This window comes from Vulpes vulpes, chromosome 8 (assembly GCF_048418805.1).
Source record: "Vulpes vulpes isolate BD-2025 chromosome 8, VulVul3, whole genome shotgun sequence".
Lineage (NCBI taxonomy): Eukaryota > Metazoa > Chordata > Mammalia > Carnivora > Canidae > Vulpes > Vulpes vulpes.
In genome coordinates this window covers 26119743-26138713 of record NC_132787.1, presented here as the reverse complement: position 1 = coordinate 26138713, position 18971 = coordinate 26119743, and the positions used below count along the sequence as shown (strand labels likewise).

General features: G+C 35.2%; 2 protein-coding genes across 7 annotated transcripts in view; both read left to right on the top strand.

The window, feature by feature from the left end:
• The window catches only part of PDE3A (phosphodiesterase 3A), a 322412-nt gene extending 317415 nt beyond the window's left edge, over positions 1 to 4997 (top strand). Inside the window, exons 16-17 of one of the 2 annotated variants that reach the window (XM_072765864.1) lie at positions 4410 to 4597; positions 4771 to 4997. In XM_072765864.1, coding sequence (XP_072621965.1) covers positions 4410 to 4597; positions 4771 to 4809 — 227 coding nt within the window. In that variant the 3' untranslated portion in view covers positions 4810 to 4997. Of the gene's footprint in view, positions 1 to 4409; positions 4598 to 4770 lie in introns of those variants that run through there. The other variant, XM_072765865.1, reaches the window with a different exon arrangement.
• A 1030-nt stretch (positions 4998 to 6027) lies between these two features.
• SLCO1C1 (solute carrier organic anion transporter family member 1C1) overlaps positions 6028 to 18971 on the top strand; it is a 57704-nt gene continuing 44760 nt past the window's right edge. For 2 of the 5 annotated variants that reach the window (XM_072765871.1, XM_025995133.2), the window contains exons 1-4: positions 6044 to 6288; positions 6412 to 6482; positions 10633 to 10787; positions 12186 to 12327. In XM_072765871.1, the coding sequence (XP_072621972.1) occupies positions 10659 to 10787; positions 12186 to 12327 (271 nt within the window). In that variant the 5' untranslated portion in view covers positions 6044 to 6288; positions 6412 to 6482; positions 10633 to 10658. Of the gene's footprint in view, positions 6483 to 10632; positions 10788 to 12185; positions 12328 to 18971 lie in introns of all 5 variants that reach the window. The other 3 variants (XM_072765873.1, XM_025995135.2, XM_072765872.1) reach the window with 2 other exon arrangements.

Below are 18971 nucleotides of genomic sequence, written 5' to 3'. Positions count from 1 at the left end.
AGAGTGTGTCATTAGCACTCAGGAGGTACAATGACCCCTTGCTCTATTGTCAATTTGCTGACTTTTCCCTCCCAGGTGCCAAAGGTGAATTCATAGAAGGTCTGGTCTTCAGAGACTTCAAAGTAGTTAGCGGTTATGTATTCGTTTTCTATTTCTGCTGTAATAAATTACCACAAACTTGGTGACTTTGAACAATGCAAACTTATTAGCTCACAGCTCAGCCAGTTGGAAGTCCAGATGGACTTGGCTGAACTCTGCTTTTGGTCTCTCACAAGACAGATCAAGTGTTTGCCAGCCTGGGCTCTTCTCTGAAGTCTCTGGCCTCTGGGAACCTCTCTCAGCTTTTTCAGGCCACTTTCTCCCTCCAGGAATTATTTCTTTCACCAGCCATATCTCCAAACGAGCAATGCCACATGATCCCTCCTTACACTTTAAGACTTTCTCACTTCTGCAGCATCCTTTCTCTCTCCAGCTAGAGAAGAGTTTCTGCTTTTAAGGGTTCATATAATTGTATTGGGCACAAATAATCCAAGATTATCTCCCTACTTTAAGATCTTGAATTAAATTTGAAAGTCTCTTTTGCCTTGTAACTTAACATACTTAAAATATTCTGAGGATGATGGGGTGGACATCTTTGAGGGTTATAATTCTGTCTTCTACAAATCATGAATAGGATAGAGGAACACAGTGAAAATAAAGAAGGCATATGGACCACATTTTTCTACATAATGGAAGCTCATGGCTACAGTGAAATTGAGAGGAAGGTATAGAGATTTCCCATATACCTCCAGCTCTCATAGACTCAGGCTCCCCCATTATTGATATCCCTATCAGAATAGTATAGTTATTACTATTTATTAACTATTTATGAACACATAAATCACTGAAGCCCATTATTTACCTTAGAGTTTACTCTTGATGGAGTACATTCTAAGGATTTTAAAAAATGTATAATGACATATATCATAATGGTATCATACAGGGTATTTTCACTGCCTTAAAAATCCTTTGTGCTCTGCTTATTCAACATCCCTAGCCCTAATGTTTGACCACCACTGATCACCAACTATCTCCATTGTTTTATCTTTTCCAGAGTATCCTAGTGTGGAATCATGCAGTATGTAGCCTTTTCAAATTGGCTTCTCTCACTACATAATTACATTTAAAGTTCTTCCATGTCGGGGTGCTTGGATGGTGTAGTTGGTTAAGCCTCCAACTATTGATGTCAGCTCAGGTCATGATCGCAAGGTATTGGAATCAAACCCTGCATTGGGCTCTATGCTCAGTGAGGAGTCAGCTTGAGACTCTCTTTCCCCCTCCCTTTTCCCCTCCCACTCCTGCTCTCTCTCTCTCTCTCTCTCTCTCTCTCTCTCAGTCTCTTTCTCTCTCTCTCTCTCTCAAGTAAATAAGTCTTTAAAAAACAATAAAGTTCCTTTATGTCTTTATGTCTCATGAAACATAAAGAGAAATGAGAAAGCTCATTTCTTTTTAGTATAGAAGTATATTCCACTGTTTGGGTGGACTACAGTTTATTTATTTACCTACCAAAGGACATTGTGATTGCTTCCAAGTTGCAGCATTTTTTAATAAAGCTGCTATAAACATTTGTGTTTAGGTTTTTGAGTAGACATAAGTTTTCAACTCCTTTGGGTAAATACCAAGTAGTGTGATTGCTGGACCATTTGGGAAGAATATGCTTAGTTCTATAAGAAACCATGAAATGCTCTTCCAAAGTATATGTACCATTTGGCATCCCACTAGCAATGAGTGAGAGTCCCTGTTGCCTCATATCCTTGCCAGCATTTGCTGGTGTTGGAGTTCTGGAATCTGGCCATACTAATAGGTATGTATTGGTATCCTACTGCCATTTTAACTTGCATTTCCCTGATGACTAACGATGTGGAGCATGTTTTCATGTGCTTATTTGACATCTGTATATCTTCTTTGCTGAGGTGTCTGTTAAGATCTTTGGCTTCTCTTACTTGGACCCATTTCCTTTTTTCTTCCACTTTTTGGTTGGAAAAAAAAAAAAGATTAGTTGTTTGTCCCAGTGAAATTCTCCATTTTGGATTTTGTTGATTGCACCTATATAGTTTCATTTAACATGTTCTTCTCTTCCCTGCATTTCTTAAGAACTAATATTTAGTTCTAAACTGAGGCTTGATAAACATCTGTTTTGGGACACCTGGGTGGCTCAGCAGCTGAGCATCTGCCTTTGACTCAGGGTGTGATCCTGGTCCAGGGATCAGGTCCTTGCATGGAGCCTGCTTCTCCCTCTGCCTATGTCTCTGCCTCTCTCTGTGTGTCTCATGAATAAATAAGTAAAATCTTAAAAATATTTTTAAAAAAGATCTGTTTGGAACTAGAGGAGACTATCATTTCAGAGGTGATATTTCAAATTTCTACCTTCAAGATGTTCAAAATGGGGACACCTGGGTGGCTCAGTGATTAAGTGCCTGCCTTTGGTCCATGGTGTGATCCTGTAGTCTCAGGATTGGATCGAGTCCCACATTAGGCTCCCTGCATGGAGCCTGTGTCTCTCTCTGCCTGTGTTTCTCCCTCTCTCTCTGTTTCTCATGAATAAATAAATAAAAATTAAAAAAAATAGATGTTCAAAATGGCTGATTCTTTTTTGTGATGTTATTGATCATTGATGACCATTACTTAGATGCATTAATTAATTAGGGGTTTGAAAATTACAATATTCTAATTCTCTCATCCTTTTCTTGTTCATTATTTGGAATACTAGAAGAAAAATTTGTCTTTACATTTTAATAATTCTAATTAATAGGAAAAGCAGGATAAATGTAATTTTTCCCCCACATACCAGTTTTAAATGAATTGAAGTGGTTCCTTAGAGGCCTCCAAAGTTGACCGAATGCTTTTTATGTAGTCTTAATATGAATACATGAATTTAAACATTCTGTATATTTCAACTGTTACAGTTATTGATACTGAAATTTTCCTACATTTAACTAGCAGAAATTTGTTCAAATTGGCCTGAGATTTTGGGCACAATCTGGTATTCAAAGCTTCCTTGCTTTTTGGTATGAAAAGATATTTTAGGCCCATCTTATATTCTCAGACCTGGTAAGAGTCACATATCATGAAGCCATAATTCGTCTTTTTATAGTGTTTGTACATCCCAATTCAGCACTAGTCATACCTCTTGCTACTGATTGATCATTGTTTCAATACCTTTCCAGGGCAGAGAGTGATGGTATGTATTATTCAGACTGAAAACTCCTACAAAATTTTTCTTAACCTCATTCATCTTTTTTTTTTTTTTTTTTCATTTAACCTCATTCATCTTAAATTATAAGTGACACTTTAGCAATGAACCTAGATGAGGTCATAAGGGAGTAAGTGTAGATAGAGCAAAAAGCAAAAAAGATATTCCAGGGAATGAACCGTGGAGTGCTGTGGCAATGAATATTAACAGAAAATGACCACTGAGCCAGGAGGAAAATTATGGGAGTGTGGGGTTCTAAAAACTGCGTAAAAAAAAAATGTATCAAAGAGAAGGGCACAATCAATGGTATACAATGCTGCTAATAGATCAATCAAAATGAAACCCGGAAATAGGTCACTGGATTTATTAATGTGGAGCTCTTTGTTGTTATTGGTGAAAGTAATTGTGGTGAAGTGGTGGAGGCAAAAAGCTACAGCTGGTAGGACAAGAATTAGAGAAGAGGAATTTTAGCTAAGGTATATAGACGAAAGTGTGGTCTTAGAAACATAGACCATACATCCATAGAACTAGAAGTGAATATAAAATAATATGAATATACATGCAGGTGGAGGTTAAATGTGGTGAGGGCAGAGTACAATATTTCTCTCCTGGTTTTTAAAATTTCATCAGTGAGTTCCTTAAGCAAGGTCATCAGCTGATAATGAAAGTTGAGGGAAAAAAGAAGTTTGAGTGAAGGCATTCAGAAGAAAGGGAAAGTGATTATTAGGTTATTAAAAGATATGTTTAACCATGCCTCTAAGACCCAATGAGGTCATAAGTTTAAGATGAGCCCTGAGGGCATGTTAGTGAGTTTTTCTCCAACTATTTAAAACAGTGTGGATGTAAACACAGAGTAGACAGGAAGTTGAATTCAACCCAACTATTGTTTGCCAAGGAAGAACAACAAATTGACCAATGGACAAAGGAAGGGAAGCCCTATGGAAGTGAGTGATTAAAACAGTTGCATGAAACTCAACTCAGGTAAGGAGGGAAATGACAATTTGAATGTTAGGTGTTATATTGTGTTCCTCCCCCCACCCCCAAAAAACCCCATATATTCCGATCCTAACCCCCTATATCAGTGAACATGATCTTATTAGAATCTTTGCAGATGTGATCAAGTTAAGATGAGGTCCCTGGAATGGGTCTTAATTCACAATGACTGGTGTCCTTTAAGAACAGGAGAAGACAGAGACACACAAGAAAAGATGGTCATGCGACAACAAAGAGATTGAAGTGATAAATCAACAAACAAAGCAATGCCAGCAATTGTCAGCAAGCACTGAAGGTAGAAGAAGGATCTCCCTCTTTAGGTTTCAGAGTGAGCATGGCTCTGCTGGTGAACTTCTAGCCTCCAGAACTGAGGTAATACTGTTCTGCTCTTTTAAGCCACCCACATTGTGGTACTTTGTTATTGCAGCCCTAGGAAACTCCTTCATTTATGGTTAATTTCACACCACAGTGGTAGAGTTGAGTGGTTTTGGTAGAGATTATATGGCCCGCAAAACCTAAAATATTTACTATTTGACCCTTTGCAGGAAAAGTTTGCTGACCCTTGGTCTACGATATGGAAGTAAGGCACGGCCCACTGCAAGACTATACATGAGAAGCTCTGAATATTATGTGAAATAAGTATTATGTACATTCAAAACTGTAACGTTAACTGTGGACTCAAGAGCTCAGAAAAGGAATCATGTTAGAGAATGAACTTGAGCAAATTGGGGATAGGCCAAATTATACTCTCAAGGGAAAACTGCATTTCTTGGTGAGGAAAAAATCCGCGTTTTGTGCTTTAGGATAGTTAACACTGTTTCCCCAAATGCACCAATGGTCACCTGTTAGACGCCTTGAAAAGTATAAGACCTATTGCAATGCTTGCTCACTAGCAAGGGCTGGTTTGATTGGTAAAATAAAATATTTGGTGTTTCAGAGTCTGAATGCTCCATTCTTCATTGTAAGATTTATCATTTTCTTTATTTTCCTTGTATCCCTTTTCTTCCCTTTGGTAGTAAAATGTCCTAATAATCATATTTGATTTTTGGTTAATGATCCTTACCATTGCATGAACTGAAATTATTCATATAATATGATAGCTTCCAGTCATTTAGTGCTTTGTTATTTGAAACATACTTTTGAATACATCATATCATTTAAATCCTTAAAAGAACCCTATGGATCTGTTTTGGTTTTAATAAAAATTCTGCTTTATGGCAGAGGAAGTTGAGATTCAATAAAGTTTAGTGACCAGGCCAGAGCCACAGGCGTTTCAGTATATGGTGGATCTTGGATAATACTGGTAGCAAATTCATTTATTACTATAAACCAAATGCAAGCTAATACTGCTCAAAATCTCCTAAAATGGTACTCTTGGAAAAAGAATTTATTATAATTGTAGAATTTTTCAGTGCAAGGAGTTCTCTCTCCTTGGAATTTAGATAGAATAAACAATTGGATGCCAAAAATTCAGTGTTTTTCTTTTTTTCTATTAGAACCTTAAAAATTGAATACGAGCAACTGATTATGTGTCTGAGAATTAACTCTTTCTAGAGAGAACTCTGCAGAGCCTTCTTCATCCTGACCTAGTATGTGGTCCCTAAGACTCTAGAATCCCAATGGGAAAAGAAATCATGCAGAGATTTAACCTCCGAGCCTTTTTTTTTTCTTTTTAACAGAAGGATCTCAGTGATGTCCTCAAGGAGAGGCTGGCTTAAAAACTTCTTGGAGAGAGAAGGAGGGATCTTTGTTACAAACTTCCGCCCCTCCTCCTGCCCTTGTTCCCTTCCCCTCTGCCCCCTGCAGAGTTGTGTTTCTGGGAATCAGCAAGTAAGATCACAAGTGGTCTTTTCTCTTTTCACTCTCTCTCATACAGAAAGCTTTATCACGTGTGGCCTTAAACTTGCAGCAAATTGCAAAGAAATGGCTCAAAAGCTTCAGCTCTTTCTGTGCCCTGGGAGCTGAGATGCACGTCAGTGGCTTTGCCAGCGTGGCCTGTTCTCTGCAGACTGCCAGAGAAAAGAGGCCAGGAGGAAAGAGGAAAGAGTCGAAATTGCCCAGGGGTGAGACCATGCCCTTCATCTTTTCTTTCCCCTAATTTGCTCTGTCTGTGTCCATCCAGGCTCTCCCCACCTGGCAAAACTGCTCAGAGCTGCTGTAGAATTTACCCCAGTTTCCTCTTTCAGTCTCTGGAGTGGGGTCCAGCCTCTCGCTGAGCACATTGAGAGGAATTGACTGTCTCTGATCTCCACCTCAGGTAAGATTTAGTTCTCTGCTTTCCGGTTTTGTGACCGTCACATCAGATTCTCATAGGAGAGAGGCTCATCCACCCTCCCATTCTGCACTACATGTGTCTTAGCCACACACACCATCAGCGCTGTTGGAGACCTTGTTAGATTCTTAGAAATAGCAAAGGACACTAGTTAAAATCAAGTCAACTCAGATCTGGGTTCAAATTTTGACTCTGATACTTATTAGGTAGTTCTGGACAAGTCACTTAACTGTTCTGAGTTGTATCATTTTCTATAAAGTGGGAATTCTGATGCTAACCTTGTTGAGTTGTTTTAAGGATTAGCAAAAAGTATATAATTCACCTGGCACATAAGTAGTACTTCTTAAGTCTGAATCTGATACAGTTACTTGTATTGGAGGGAAGAGATCAGCTTTCTTAACACAAACTCCTGGTTAGTAAGTACCATGAAATTACTTGGTGCCCAGAAGACAAGCTAGTCTGGAGGTTTTCCTTGTGTGGGATGACTAAGAGGAGAGAGTCATGGGGTGGCTGCTTTCTGTCTTTGTGGTTTGACCATGGATGGAATTGATGTCTCAGGATCAGGGCACAGAGGTTCAGTGCATTCAATTACAACCTTCCTAGGCTGTCTGTATCCTTTAAAGACTGGAAGATTGATTTGCAATCCCATATGAACAGAGAGATCTTTTTTTTTTTAAGTGAAATAGAGAAAAACTGGTGGGCTTATTTTTCTTTGGCCTCCAGAATACGATAGATTGCAACCCAGGCTGCTGGATGAAAACTTTGCCCTAACTCTTTTCCTGGCGGAATCTGTTGAAGTGGTGGGAGAACAATTAAGGATTTGCCAAATGCAAATCCTTCTAAATAATTGTGTGCTCCTGCTCTACTTCTGCAACTGTGAATGAATGGAGAGGGAGAGAGAATCTGGAGGATATTTCCATTCAGGTTCTTGAGCTTTCCTTCCCCTTTTTTCACTGAGGGATGAAAAGCTCAATGCTCATAAACATAGTCTTCTTGAAACATATTCTACTTGAGATAATATGAAAATTAGCCATCAAGATGAAATTATATTTTCAGTAAAAATATGCAGTGTCACTGTTTTAAGCCAAATATTATTTTGCCCTAACACACCATCTAGGATGACGATGGTTCTCTTGTTTTTGTTATTACTTCTAGATTCTAGAGTGATTTTTGTGTCAACACTTCCAAGTATAAGAAGACAATATGTCTTTGAGTCTCAAGTTTTTAATATTGTTTTAAACATGATTGTTTTTCTCTTTAGCATTAGCATTCTGGATGTCTCCCTTTAAATCTTTTAAAGATACATTTAGTGTAGTAATAGTATATTTAATTATTAAGTAATGAATTTGAATGTTCTTGTCCACTTGCTTTATTATGATTGGCCAGAAATAATATAGTGAACCCCTGAAGCAATAGGCCAATTTGAGTTATATGTAAATTTTTTCTAGTATTTATTACTTGCTTGGTGATACTTTTATACTTTTAATATTTAAAATATTTTTATATGTTCACTATAGAAAAATTAGAAAATACAAAGTATTTTTGAAAAAATTATCTACATTATCACCAACCAGCATTAATGTATTAACCTTTTCTTTAAAGACTTTCTGAAACTTTGTTTCTATGTTTCTATATCTGAAAGTGTGTGCTTCTTTTGTAAAATAGACTATTATATATAGTGGTTTTTACCATGGATTTTAGAATCAACTCTATAATAAAAATATACTATATAACTATATTTACTTCTTTACACTAAATTCTAACGGATTCAAAAGATATCATTGCATGAATAGACCATAAGTTGTTGGACATTTAGTTCATTTACTTGTTTTGACTTTTTATTATTATGTATTATAATAAGCAGTGGATCTCTAGCAGTTTAATTTAAGGTACTCGGTAGTCTTTTAGTGAGAAACCTATTTAACATTGCTTAACCTAGTGTTTCTTGAGCGCTCTTTTCATTGTTTTGACAAAACATTGTTCTGGACAGCTAGTTTCAGTGACTCAGTGAATATACAAAGTTGGCCATTGGTATCAGATAGATGGTAAAGAAGAATTTCTATGTCCTTTGTTTCTTAATTTTTTTTAAAATCAAGAATGGATATTGGATTTTATAACCTGATGTTTTATAACTACTGAGAGTTTAATATTTTTTATTTTGAATTCTTTTTTTCCCAGCTTTACTGAGATGATTGACAAATAAAAATTGTATAACTCGTGGTATACAATGTGATGATTTTGTTTTGATATACCTACAAAACATGTTGAATTTTTAATGTGATTATTTAGGCAAATAAAGCTCCTAGTACTAATTGTTACATTTTAAACTAGATCTTAATTAAAGAGTATAAATTCATTTGGATTTGCTAGTATTTTATTTAAAATTTTAGCATCTCTAAATTTCATCTGAAGTGGGTTTTTTTTGTACTATCTGAAGGAGATTTTTTTTGTTATCAAAATAATTATGACTTCTTAAAATGAATAAAGATTTTTACCATCTGTTTCAGTTACCTACTATTTTCTCCTTGAAGGATACCCCTTTATAACAGGAGTGTTACATCATCTATCCTTAATACTTTTGTTTAGGGTATAGTTTTAGTTATTTTTGTTAATGTCTTTGTGGCTGTTTTTCTCTTCTAGTTTGTATTAATACAGGTAATTAATATTTGCCAGAAAATTATTATTTGCAAGACTTTAAAGTTATTTATTTTGTACATAATTTTTATGTTTTATACTTTTAAACATGTATGTTTAGAGCTCACTAATATTATATTCTTGTGTCTTTGTCTTTTAATCTTGCTTACCATTTTCTGTTATTTGTTTACTTTAGTTCTTTCATTTTTAACTTTTTTCTGTTTCACTCAACTTTGCCCATTTTTTCAGTTAAGTTTATGCATCAGATAACCTAAAAATGTATATTTTTTAAGCAGACCCTTGTTGTGCCCTTCTCAACTCATTTGCCAGTCCCTGGAGGAATCCTCTCCACTTTTAATTGTTCAGGTCTTTCTTTTGATATTTCATTCCGTATTTCAAAATAAATTCCTGATTTTCCAGTTTTGAGAAATTACCTATGAATTCAAACAGTGAAGGATGAGATTTAGTAAACACAGAATAAGAATTACATAAAGTCAATGTAATAGACACATAGGCAGAATAAGCCTAATTTTGTACCATAGTACATTAAATTTTACTTGTAATTTTATTCCTCTGATGAAAATATAGAAGCTTCTATTAACATGCAAAAACATCATCTGATAAACCTTAAGATGATCCAGAAGTTACTTTGTTTTCTTATTTCTTCACTTACATTACTTTTTTCAGGCAGGCATTGAGCCATGCAAAATCCTAAAGAAGTAGGGCATGGGACATGTAAATACTGATATAAATAGAAGAACATTAGATTAGAGAAAATAGATTCAGAGTATGTGGACCTGCCCAGGGCTTGGTAAGGATTAGCAGATAGGAAATTAAACATAGGAAGGGAGGCCATCTTTCTTACTTAAGGCAAGCTAAAGTAATTTTTGCCTGAATTAAATGTAAGCCTGAAGCACAAATGGTGCTGCTCCCTTATCTGTCCAACTAAAATGATACTTAAACCGGTCCTCTTCTTTTTTTTTTTTGCCATATTTTATACCTTTCTTTGCTGCAGACCTATAGGAATTATAGTGTGCTACAACAGGCATCAATCTTTTCTACCCATTCTGTTAAGATAGATTTGAAGGCTTTAATGACTTATTTGAATCAATATACAAATGGTTGAATTCCTCTTCCTTTCCTGCTTGCTTCTACTTTAAGCTGGCAGGACCACAAAGTTAGCAAAATTCTGCCTTGTTATTTATTCCAAAGGCAACATTTAAATTTATTCTTTGCCATAATGAGGCTTAAACTGGAGGGATTGAGAAAGAATGTTGGCTAGAGAGTCCCAATAGCTGGATTATTTAATCAAATACACTGGTCAATTTTAATTGAAAAACTTTGCCAACTTACTGTGGTAAAATAAGGTAGCTTCACATCAAATCATGTCTCCAGAATTGTGATCTACTGTGAAATAAAAACATTATTTAATAAATGGTAAATTCAAAATAATTTTTATTTTATTTTTTCATTTTTTTGCTTTTACAATCAACTTTGACAGGATCAAAGTCAAGGAATATTTTCATAATGGACACTTCATCCAAAGAAAATATCCAGTTATTCTGCAAAAGTTCAGTGCAACCTGTTAGGCGACCTTCCTTTAAAACAGAATATTCTTCCTCAAAGGAGAAGCAACAGTGCTGTGGTGAACTGAAGGTAACAAAAAATTAAATGGTAAACAAGCAACCATAAGTAAGGAACTAAAGAGTAACAGAATTAAATGAGGGGGAAAAAAAGAGTTAGGTGGAGGCTATCTTGTTGACTCTCCATCCAGATGTGTGCTACATAATTTCATAATTCATATTTCTGTATAATTACACATTTTCCATATGTAGCTGAAGCAAGAATTTTTTCTCCTTTTTGAAAAGTGAATTTAGGGGTGTCTGGGTGGCTCAGTTGGTTAAGAGGCTGCCTTCAGCTCAGGTCATGATCCCAGGTCCTGGGGTCCAGCCTAGTGCTGAGATCTCTGCTCAGCAGGGAGCCTGCTTCTCCCTCTACCTCTGCTGCTCCCCCTGTTTGTGCTCTTTCTCCCTCTGTCGAATAAATAAATAAAATATGAATGAATGAATAAATGAATGAATGAGTGAATAGTAAACTTAGATGCAATTTATTAAAACCACACTTTACCAGGCAGTGAAAGCAATCTCTCCCTACCATGTAGGTTAAATTAGTAAATATTACTTTCTGGGCTCATGTGAATGCCCCTCCCAAACTGAAACAGGAAAGAGAAGAAACTAACATTTATTCACTTTCTACTATGTACCAGAAATTATGCTAAGTATAGTTATAACATTTAATCTATGAAAAGATCATATTATTCCCATTTTATAAAATGAAAATTTTGACTTTCCTTGCCACATAGTAAGCGGCAGGCGTGCTCTTTAAATGGTGCTCAATGTGACTCCCAAATTCCTGTTCTTTCTTTGTACCAAACATTCACTCAGCAAATATATGTGTTTTTTCATAGAAATGCCAACCTCCTCTATGGATACTCCATCACATACTCAGGTCTAGCAAAATACATAAGCCACTATTACAAAAGCATTCATTTGATTATGAATTTAACTTGAATATGAACTTAAACACAAGGACAGTAGTTGTACCTTTTTGGTCCATTGTGTACCCTGCCGGTGCATGCATCACACCAGTGAAACACACAGTCCTGAGTAGTAGACTTGTAGTAAGATGTTAAATGTTTGAATTACAGTTCTTTTTTCCCCCTTACCTGTGAATGGTTCCTTCCACTCTTTGCTTTGCCAAACAGTGGATCTTCCTTCCAAAGCCAAGACTCCTTCAAATGTCCTTTGGGGGAAGGGAAGGAGGGGAAAGGGCAGAGTTCAACATCCGTTCTGAATGAAATCTGCTTCAGAATTTGTATTTTTAGCAATCTGAGCTTGAGGCTGAATGAAGCTGGTACTCATGCTTGAGAGAACTCTTCAGTGGTAACAAGCTTGTTGCCTTGTTTTGGGTTTGCATTTTTGTCTTTATTTAGTTACGTTTCAATTTGTGTGTCAAGCTCGAATCAGACTAAGTGTGACTTGTCATATTTTCCAGGTATTTTTGGGTGCCTTGTCTTTCGTTTACTTTGCCAAAGCATTGGCAGAAGGCTATCTGAAGAGCACCATCACTCAGATAGAGAGAAGGTTTGATATCCCTTCTTCACTGGTGGGAGTTATTGATGGTAGTTTTGAAATTGGTAGGTATTGCAGATGCCTGGTTTTACTTTTACATACAAGGTCTTCTAGGTGTGACTATAGACATCCTTAATGCATTCTCTTGTCTGCTAGGATCAGACTCTATCTGTAAATTCTTGTTGAGACAGAATTTGCTAGGACCCGATGTTACAGTAGAGAGAATTTTTTTCTCTCCAAGCAAGCAACAATAAATGTCCTGCCCCAGGTGTTCACTACCATATAAGTCACACAATTCAGAGTTTCCAGTGAGAGTGAGAGACTTTCCTGGAGGAGAGGGTGAGATGCTATTGGGACTTTAAGTTAAAAGTATTTGGGAAGTATTTTTACAGAAGAGTTATATTTCCCAAAAGCCCTGTGATTCAAAATTTGAAAGAATTCAAGAGGGCTCTATAAAAATTTATTGTAATGATTTAAGAAATGAAACCATAAAAGGGGTTTCTGCCCAGAGGTCTAGAAAGAAGAGAAAGAAATCCTATTGATTAGAACAGTAGAACAAGGCAGCCAAGAAAAATTCTATTCTCACGTGTCTTTGGGTAGCAGTTGACTAGAGACTTCCTTATGGCACTAGAAAAGACCAAGTGATTTTAGTTACTGTTTTGGAAGTACTTTAAAGAGTGTAATCCCAAGTAGAGCTTCCTGAGTTGATAAACTCAAGGCTTTAATTCTTTGTTGAAGTCAACAGAATGGTAGTCTCTGGGGTCCTTATTACCTGTTGGGTATTTGTTGACTCAAATACATGCTTTACTATATATAGTAAAATATGGAGCTTACTAATGGCTCCAGATTCAGCTCACTTAAACTTTCAGAAAAGTGAAGAAATATTTTTCCATTCTGCAACAGTGACTTTTTTAAGTTCACACTATATATTTTAGTTCCTACCCTGAATATTACAGAAAGAATAAATAGGAAACTTTTACCTTTAGGGTTTTCTTTCCAAATCCATCTTTCATCATCCTGCCAAATGGGATTGCTTAGCTCAGTGCTAATCAAATATTAATGTACATGCCAATAACTAGGCAATCTAGTAAAAATGTACGTGCTGATTCTGTAGGAAGGAGAATAAGACTGCTTTTCTAATAGGCTCTCATATGATGTGATGCTGTTAAGTCAAGGGGCCATACTTTATGTAGCAAGTTTCTATGACATCTGATCAGATCACTTCCTTGTGTAAATTACCTAGATAGTTTATATATTCCTTGATACCTGTCCTATCTACTGCTCTTAACTGAATGAAGGGCCATGGGGAGTCAAGGTAAGGATGACACGCTGAATCACAGGAAGACATCAGTATGAAGAGGCAGCTGTTACAGATTGAAAGAATAAATCACACAGGAAGAAGAAATGAACAGATAGAAAATTATATATCAAGTGACACTTCAATTATTGCTCACTCTAGATTATAGTAAAAACATTTTGGAGCTGAAGAGACTTACAATATGGTCCAAACTTTTTCTGGGGCCCCCAGGTCCTGATGCAACTTGAGAAAGTCTACATTTGATAGTACTAGTGTTTCACAAGAAGTGACAAAAGATCCTGAGAATAAATTCATATCAATTCCTCCATACCATTCTAAGGATGAAAGTTATTTATCGAATTAGATAACAATGAAATGTCTTAAAAGCATCTCAACTTCTACTTCAAACCTTTAACTCAAACATCACTAGGTTTGCTTTAGTCATTTGCAATCCGTAGCTTTTCCAAAATGTAGGTTTCCTGACCATAATTTTAATCTACTCCTTTTGCCTCTCCCCATGTTCCTTCCTTCAAGAGTTCTGGACCTACTACCACCTTTGTTTCTAGCTCTCATTTCTTATTTTTTTTGCGAAACAATTTATCCTTTGACATCAATTGGCATTATTACCTCATATCTACATGCTGGACACTCAGTTTTTTCCCAAATATTTTTTCATAACAAGGTCTTTCTCCAACAACAACAGAGCTGTCAAGAAAATAAAATGTTTTCTATATCATGACCTCCTAATATTTCCAGATATTCTCTTTCAAATATTTTCCCATGTAGTCTTATATTTAAAAGTTTTGCTTTTCACATTTTAGTGTTTAATCAACTTCATATAGATTGTATAAAAGCTTTGTTTTTTAGAGTAGTTTTGGGTTCACAGCAAAATTAAATGGAAGTTACAAAGATTTTTCATATACACCCTACTCCCACATATGCAAAGCCTCCCTCATTATCAATATCCCCCATTGGAGTAGGACATTTGTTACAGCTGATGGACCTACAATATCATTATTGTTATACAGAGTCCATAGTTAATATTAAGGCTCCCTCTTTGTGTAGTACATTCTATGGGACTCAACAAATATATAATGGTATGTATCCACTATTATAGTATCATGCAAACTACTTTCACTGCCCTAAAAATTCCTCTTCTCTGCCTAGTCATCCAACCTTTCCCCTACCCCTGGCATCCACTGATGTTTTGACTATCTCTATAGTTTTACCTTTTCCAAAATGTCGTGTAGTTGGAATCATACAGTGTGTAGCCTTTTCAGACTGGCTTCTTTCACTTAGTAATATGCACTTAGGGTTCCTCCATGCCTTTTCATAGCTGGATAGCTCATTTCTTTTTAGTGCCAGATAATAATCCATGTTCTAGCTAGGCCTTAGTTTACTTATCCATTCATCTACAAAAGGACATCTTGATTGTTTCAAAGTGTTGGCAATTATGAATAAGGCTGCTATAAACATCCCCTTTTATGTTTTTGTGTGAACATGTTTTAATTTTCAGCTCATCTGGGCAAATACCAAGGAGCATACCTGCTGAATCATATGGGAAAAATATGTATAGTTTTGTAAGAAACTGCCAAATTTTTTCCCAAAGTGTTTGTACCATTTTGCATTCTCATGAGCAATGAACAAGAGTTGGTTTTGGTCCATGCTCCAACCAATGTTTAGCATTTTGGATTTTGGCAATTCTAATAAGTATGTAGTGGTATCTCATTGTCATTTCAATTTGCAGTTCCCTCACGCTGTATGATGAATATCTTTTTATATCCTTATTTGCCACCTCTATATCATTTCTGGTGACCTATCTGTTAAGTTATTTGGCCTATTTTTAAGTCTCATTGCTTGGGTTCTTATTGTTGAGTTTTAAGTGTTCTTTGTATATTTTTGATAACAGTCCTTTATATGATATGACTTTTGCAAATATTTTTTCTCAGTCTGTGGCTTTCTTTTCATTCTTTTGACATTATCTATCATAGAGAAGAAATTTTTAATTTTAATGAAGTCCAGCTCATCCTTTTTTTTTGTCATGGATTATCCTTTCAGTGTTGCATCTAAAAAGTCATCACCAAACCTAAGGTCATTTAAGTTTTCTCCTAAGTTGTCTTCTAGAAGTGTTATAATTTTACATTTAAGTATGTGATCTCTTTTACCTGTACTTTTGTGACGAGTGTGAGGTCTGTGTCTAAAATCATTTTTTTTAATGTGGATGTCCAGTTGTTCCAGCACCATTTGTTGAAAAGATTATATTTGCTCTATCTTACTACATTTGCTCCTTCATCAAAGATCAATTAATTATATTTATGTACTTCTGTTTCTGGGCTATATATTTTATTCCATTGATCTATTTGTCTATTCTTTCACCACTGTTACACTGTTGATTAATGTGGCTTTACAGTATGTCTTAAAGTTAATCCTTTTACTTTGTTCAATCCTTTTACTTTGTTCTTCAATATTATGTTGGCTATTATGAGTCTTTTACCTCTCCACTTTGTCATCTTAGAAATCACTTTGTCTATAAAATAACTTCCTATGATTTTGACTGAGATTGCATTGAATTCATAGATCAAGTTGAGTAGAACTGAAATCTTGACAATAATGAGCCATCCTATCCATGAACATGGAGTGTCTCTCCATTTATTTAGTTCTTTGATTTCTTTCATCAGAGTTTTATAGTTTTCCTCATGTAGATCTTATACATATTTTAGTAGATTTATATCTAAGTATTTCATTTTGGGAGTTGATAAAGTAAATGATTTTTCAATTCCATTTGTTCATTGCTGGCATGTAGAAAAGCAGTTGACTTTTGTATATTAACCTTGCATCTTGCAACCCTACTACAAAAAACGTTTATTAGTTTCAAGAGTTCCTTTGTCAGTTCTTATGGATTTTCTGCATAGATGATCATATATTCTGGGAGCAAAGACAGTTTTATTTTTTCCTTCCCAGTCTGTTCTCTTTCCCTTTACTTGTTTTTCCTTTCCTATTTTCTTATCCTACCATATTGAGTAGGGCTTTCAGTATAGTAGTGAAAAGTAATGGTGAGAGAAACAGTCTTGCTTTGTACCTGATGTTAGTGGGAAGCTTTAAGTTTCTCATCATTAAATATCATGTTAACTTTATGTATTTGTAAACATTCTTTATCAAGTTGAGGAAATTTGTCTCTCTTCCACGTATACTGAGTTTTTATCATAAATGGTTGTTGGATTTTGGTCAAATGCTTTTTCTGCATCTGTTGATATGAGCATATGATTATTCTTCTTTAGTCTGTTGATATATTAGATTATATTAATTTATTGTCTAATGTTTAACTAGCCTTGCATGCCTGGGATAAATCCCACTTGGTCATGGTCTTTAATTCTATATATTGTTGAATATGATTTGCTGATATTTTGTTGAGAATTTTTACACATGTGTTCATGAGTGATACTGGTTTGTAGGGATTTTTATTTTGTCTGATTTTGCCATTACAGTAATGCTAGCCTCATAGAAATGATTTAGGAAATTTCCCCTATGCTTCTATCTTTCAAAAGAGATTATGGAGAATTAATATAATATTTATATTAACTGCTGGGTAAAATTCATCAGTGAATCTGGGCCTGGTGCTTTGTATTTTAGGAGGTTATTAATTATTGATTCAATTTCTATAAAGCTATAGGCCTGTTCATATTGTCTATTAATTCTTAGGAGGATTTGGCAGATTTTGCCTTTCAAGTAATTGGCCCATTTTATTTAGGTTATCAGATTTGTAAGCATAGAGTTGTTCATAGTACTCCTATATTATCTTTTTTAATATCCACAAAATTTATATAATGTCTCCCTTTCGTAATGATAATTAGTTTCTTCTCTCTTTTTTTTTTTTTTTTCTTGACTAGAGCTTAATTGTTTTATTGATGTTTTCAACGAATTGTCTTTTGGTTTTGCTGATTTTCTCTTCTGAGTTTCTGTTTTCAATTTCATTTATATCTGCTCTAATTTTATTATGTCTTTCCTACTTTATATTTAATTGGCTCTTCTTTTTCTAGTTTCCTAGGTGGAAACATTACCAATTTTAGATTTTTCTTCTTTTCTAATATATGCATTCAATGCTGAATTTCCTTCTATCATTGTTTTTACAGCAATAGTTATTTTGTTGCAATTCCTATTTAGTAATTCCTAGAATATTAGAATAGTACTAATATCTAATGTTATCTGTATGTAGCAATCTTGTTGAATTTCTTAATTTTTTAAAATTTGAGTATAATTGACCCACAATGTTACATTAGTTTCAGGTGTACAACTTAGTGATTTGACAAGTTTATAATTTATGCTATGTTCACCACAGTGTAGCTACCATCTGCTCCACTACATCACTATTATAATATCATTAACTGTATTCCTTACACTGTGCCTTTTGTTCCTATGACTTATTCATTCCATAACTTGGAAGCCTATATCTCCTTCTCTCCTTCACTCATTTTGCCCAACCATCCCACCTCTCTGGCAATCTTCAGTTTGTTCTCTGTATTTAAATATCTGCTTCTGTTTTTGTTTATTCATCTTATAAGTGGAATCGTATGGTATTTGTCTTTCTCAGTCTAACTTATTTCACTTGTAGGTTTATCCATGTTGTCCCAAAAGGCATGACCTCATCCTTTTTATGGCTGCATAATATTCAAGTGTGTGTGTGTGTGTGTGCGTGCGCACACACACACTTCCTCTTCTTATCCATTCATTTATGAATGGGCATTCAGGTTGACATTTGGGTTGCTTCCATATCTTAGCTATTATAAATAATGCTGCAATAAACATAGTGGTGCATATATCTTTTTAAACTACTGTTTTCATTTTCTTTGGGTAAAAATACCCAATAGTGAAGCTATTGGATCATATGGCTTTTCTATTTTAAATTTCTTGAGAAACCTGCATACTGCTTTCCACCATGGCTGTACCAATTTTCCTTCCCATTAACAATTTCTTTTTCTCCACATCCTTGCAACATTTGTTACTGTTTCCCATTTTGATTTTTGCCATTCGACTGGCATAAGGTGATACCTCATTGTGGTTTTGAATTGCGTTTCCCTGACTAGAGATGTTGAGCATGTTTTCTTATGTCTGTTGGCAATCTGTATGTCTTCTTTGGAAAAGTTATTCGGTCCTCTGCCCATTTTTAAATCAGTTTCTTTTTATGGTGTTGAGTTATATAAGTTCCTTATATATTTTGGATATTAACCCTTATCAGATATATCATTTGCAAGTATTTTCTCCCATTGAGTGGGTTTCCTTTTTGTTTCATTAGTAGTTTCCTTTTCTGTGCAAAAGCTTTTTATTTTGATAGAATCCCAATAGTTTATTTTAGCTTTTTTGTTCTCTTATGTGAGGAGACATTAGAAAAATCTTATTACAGCCTATGTCAAAAAA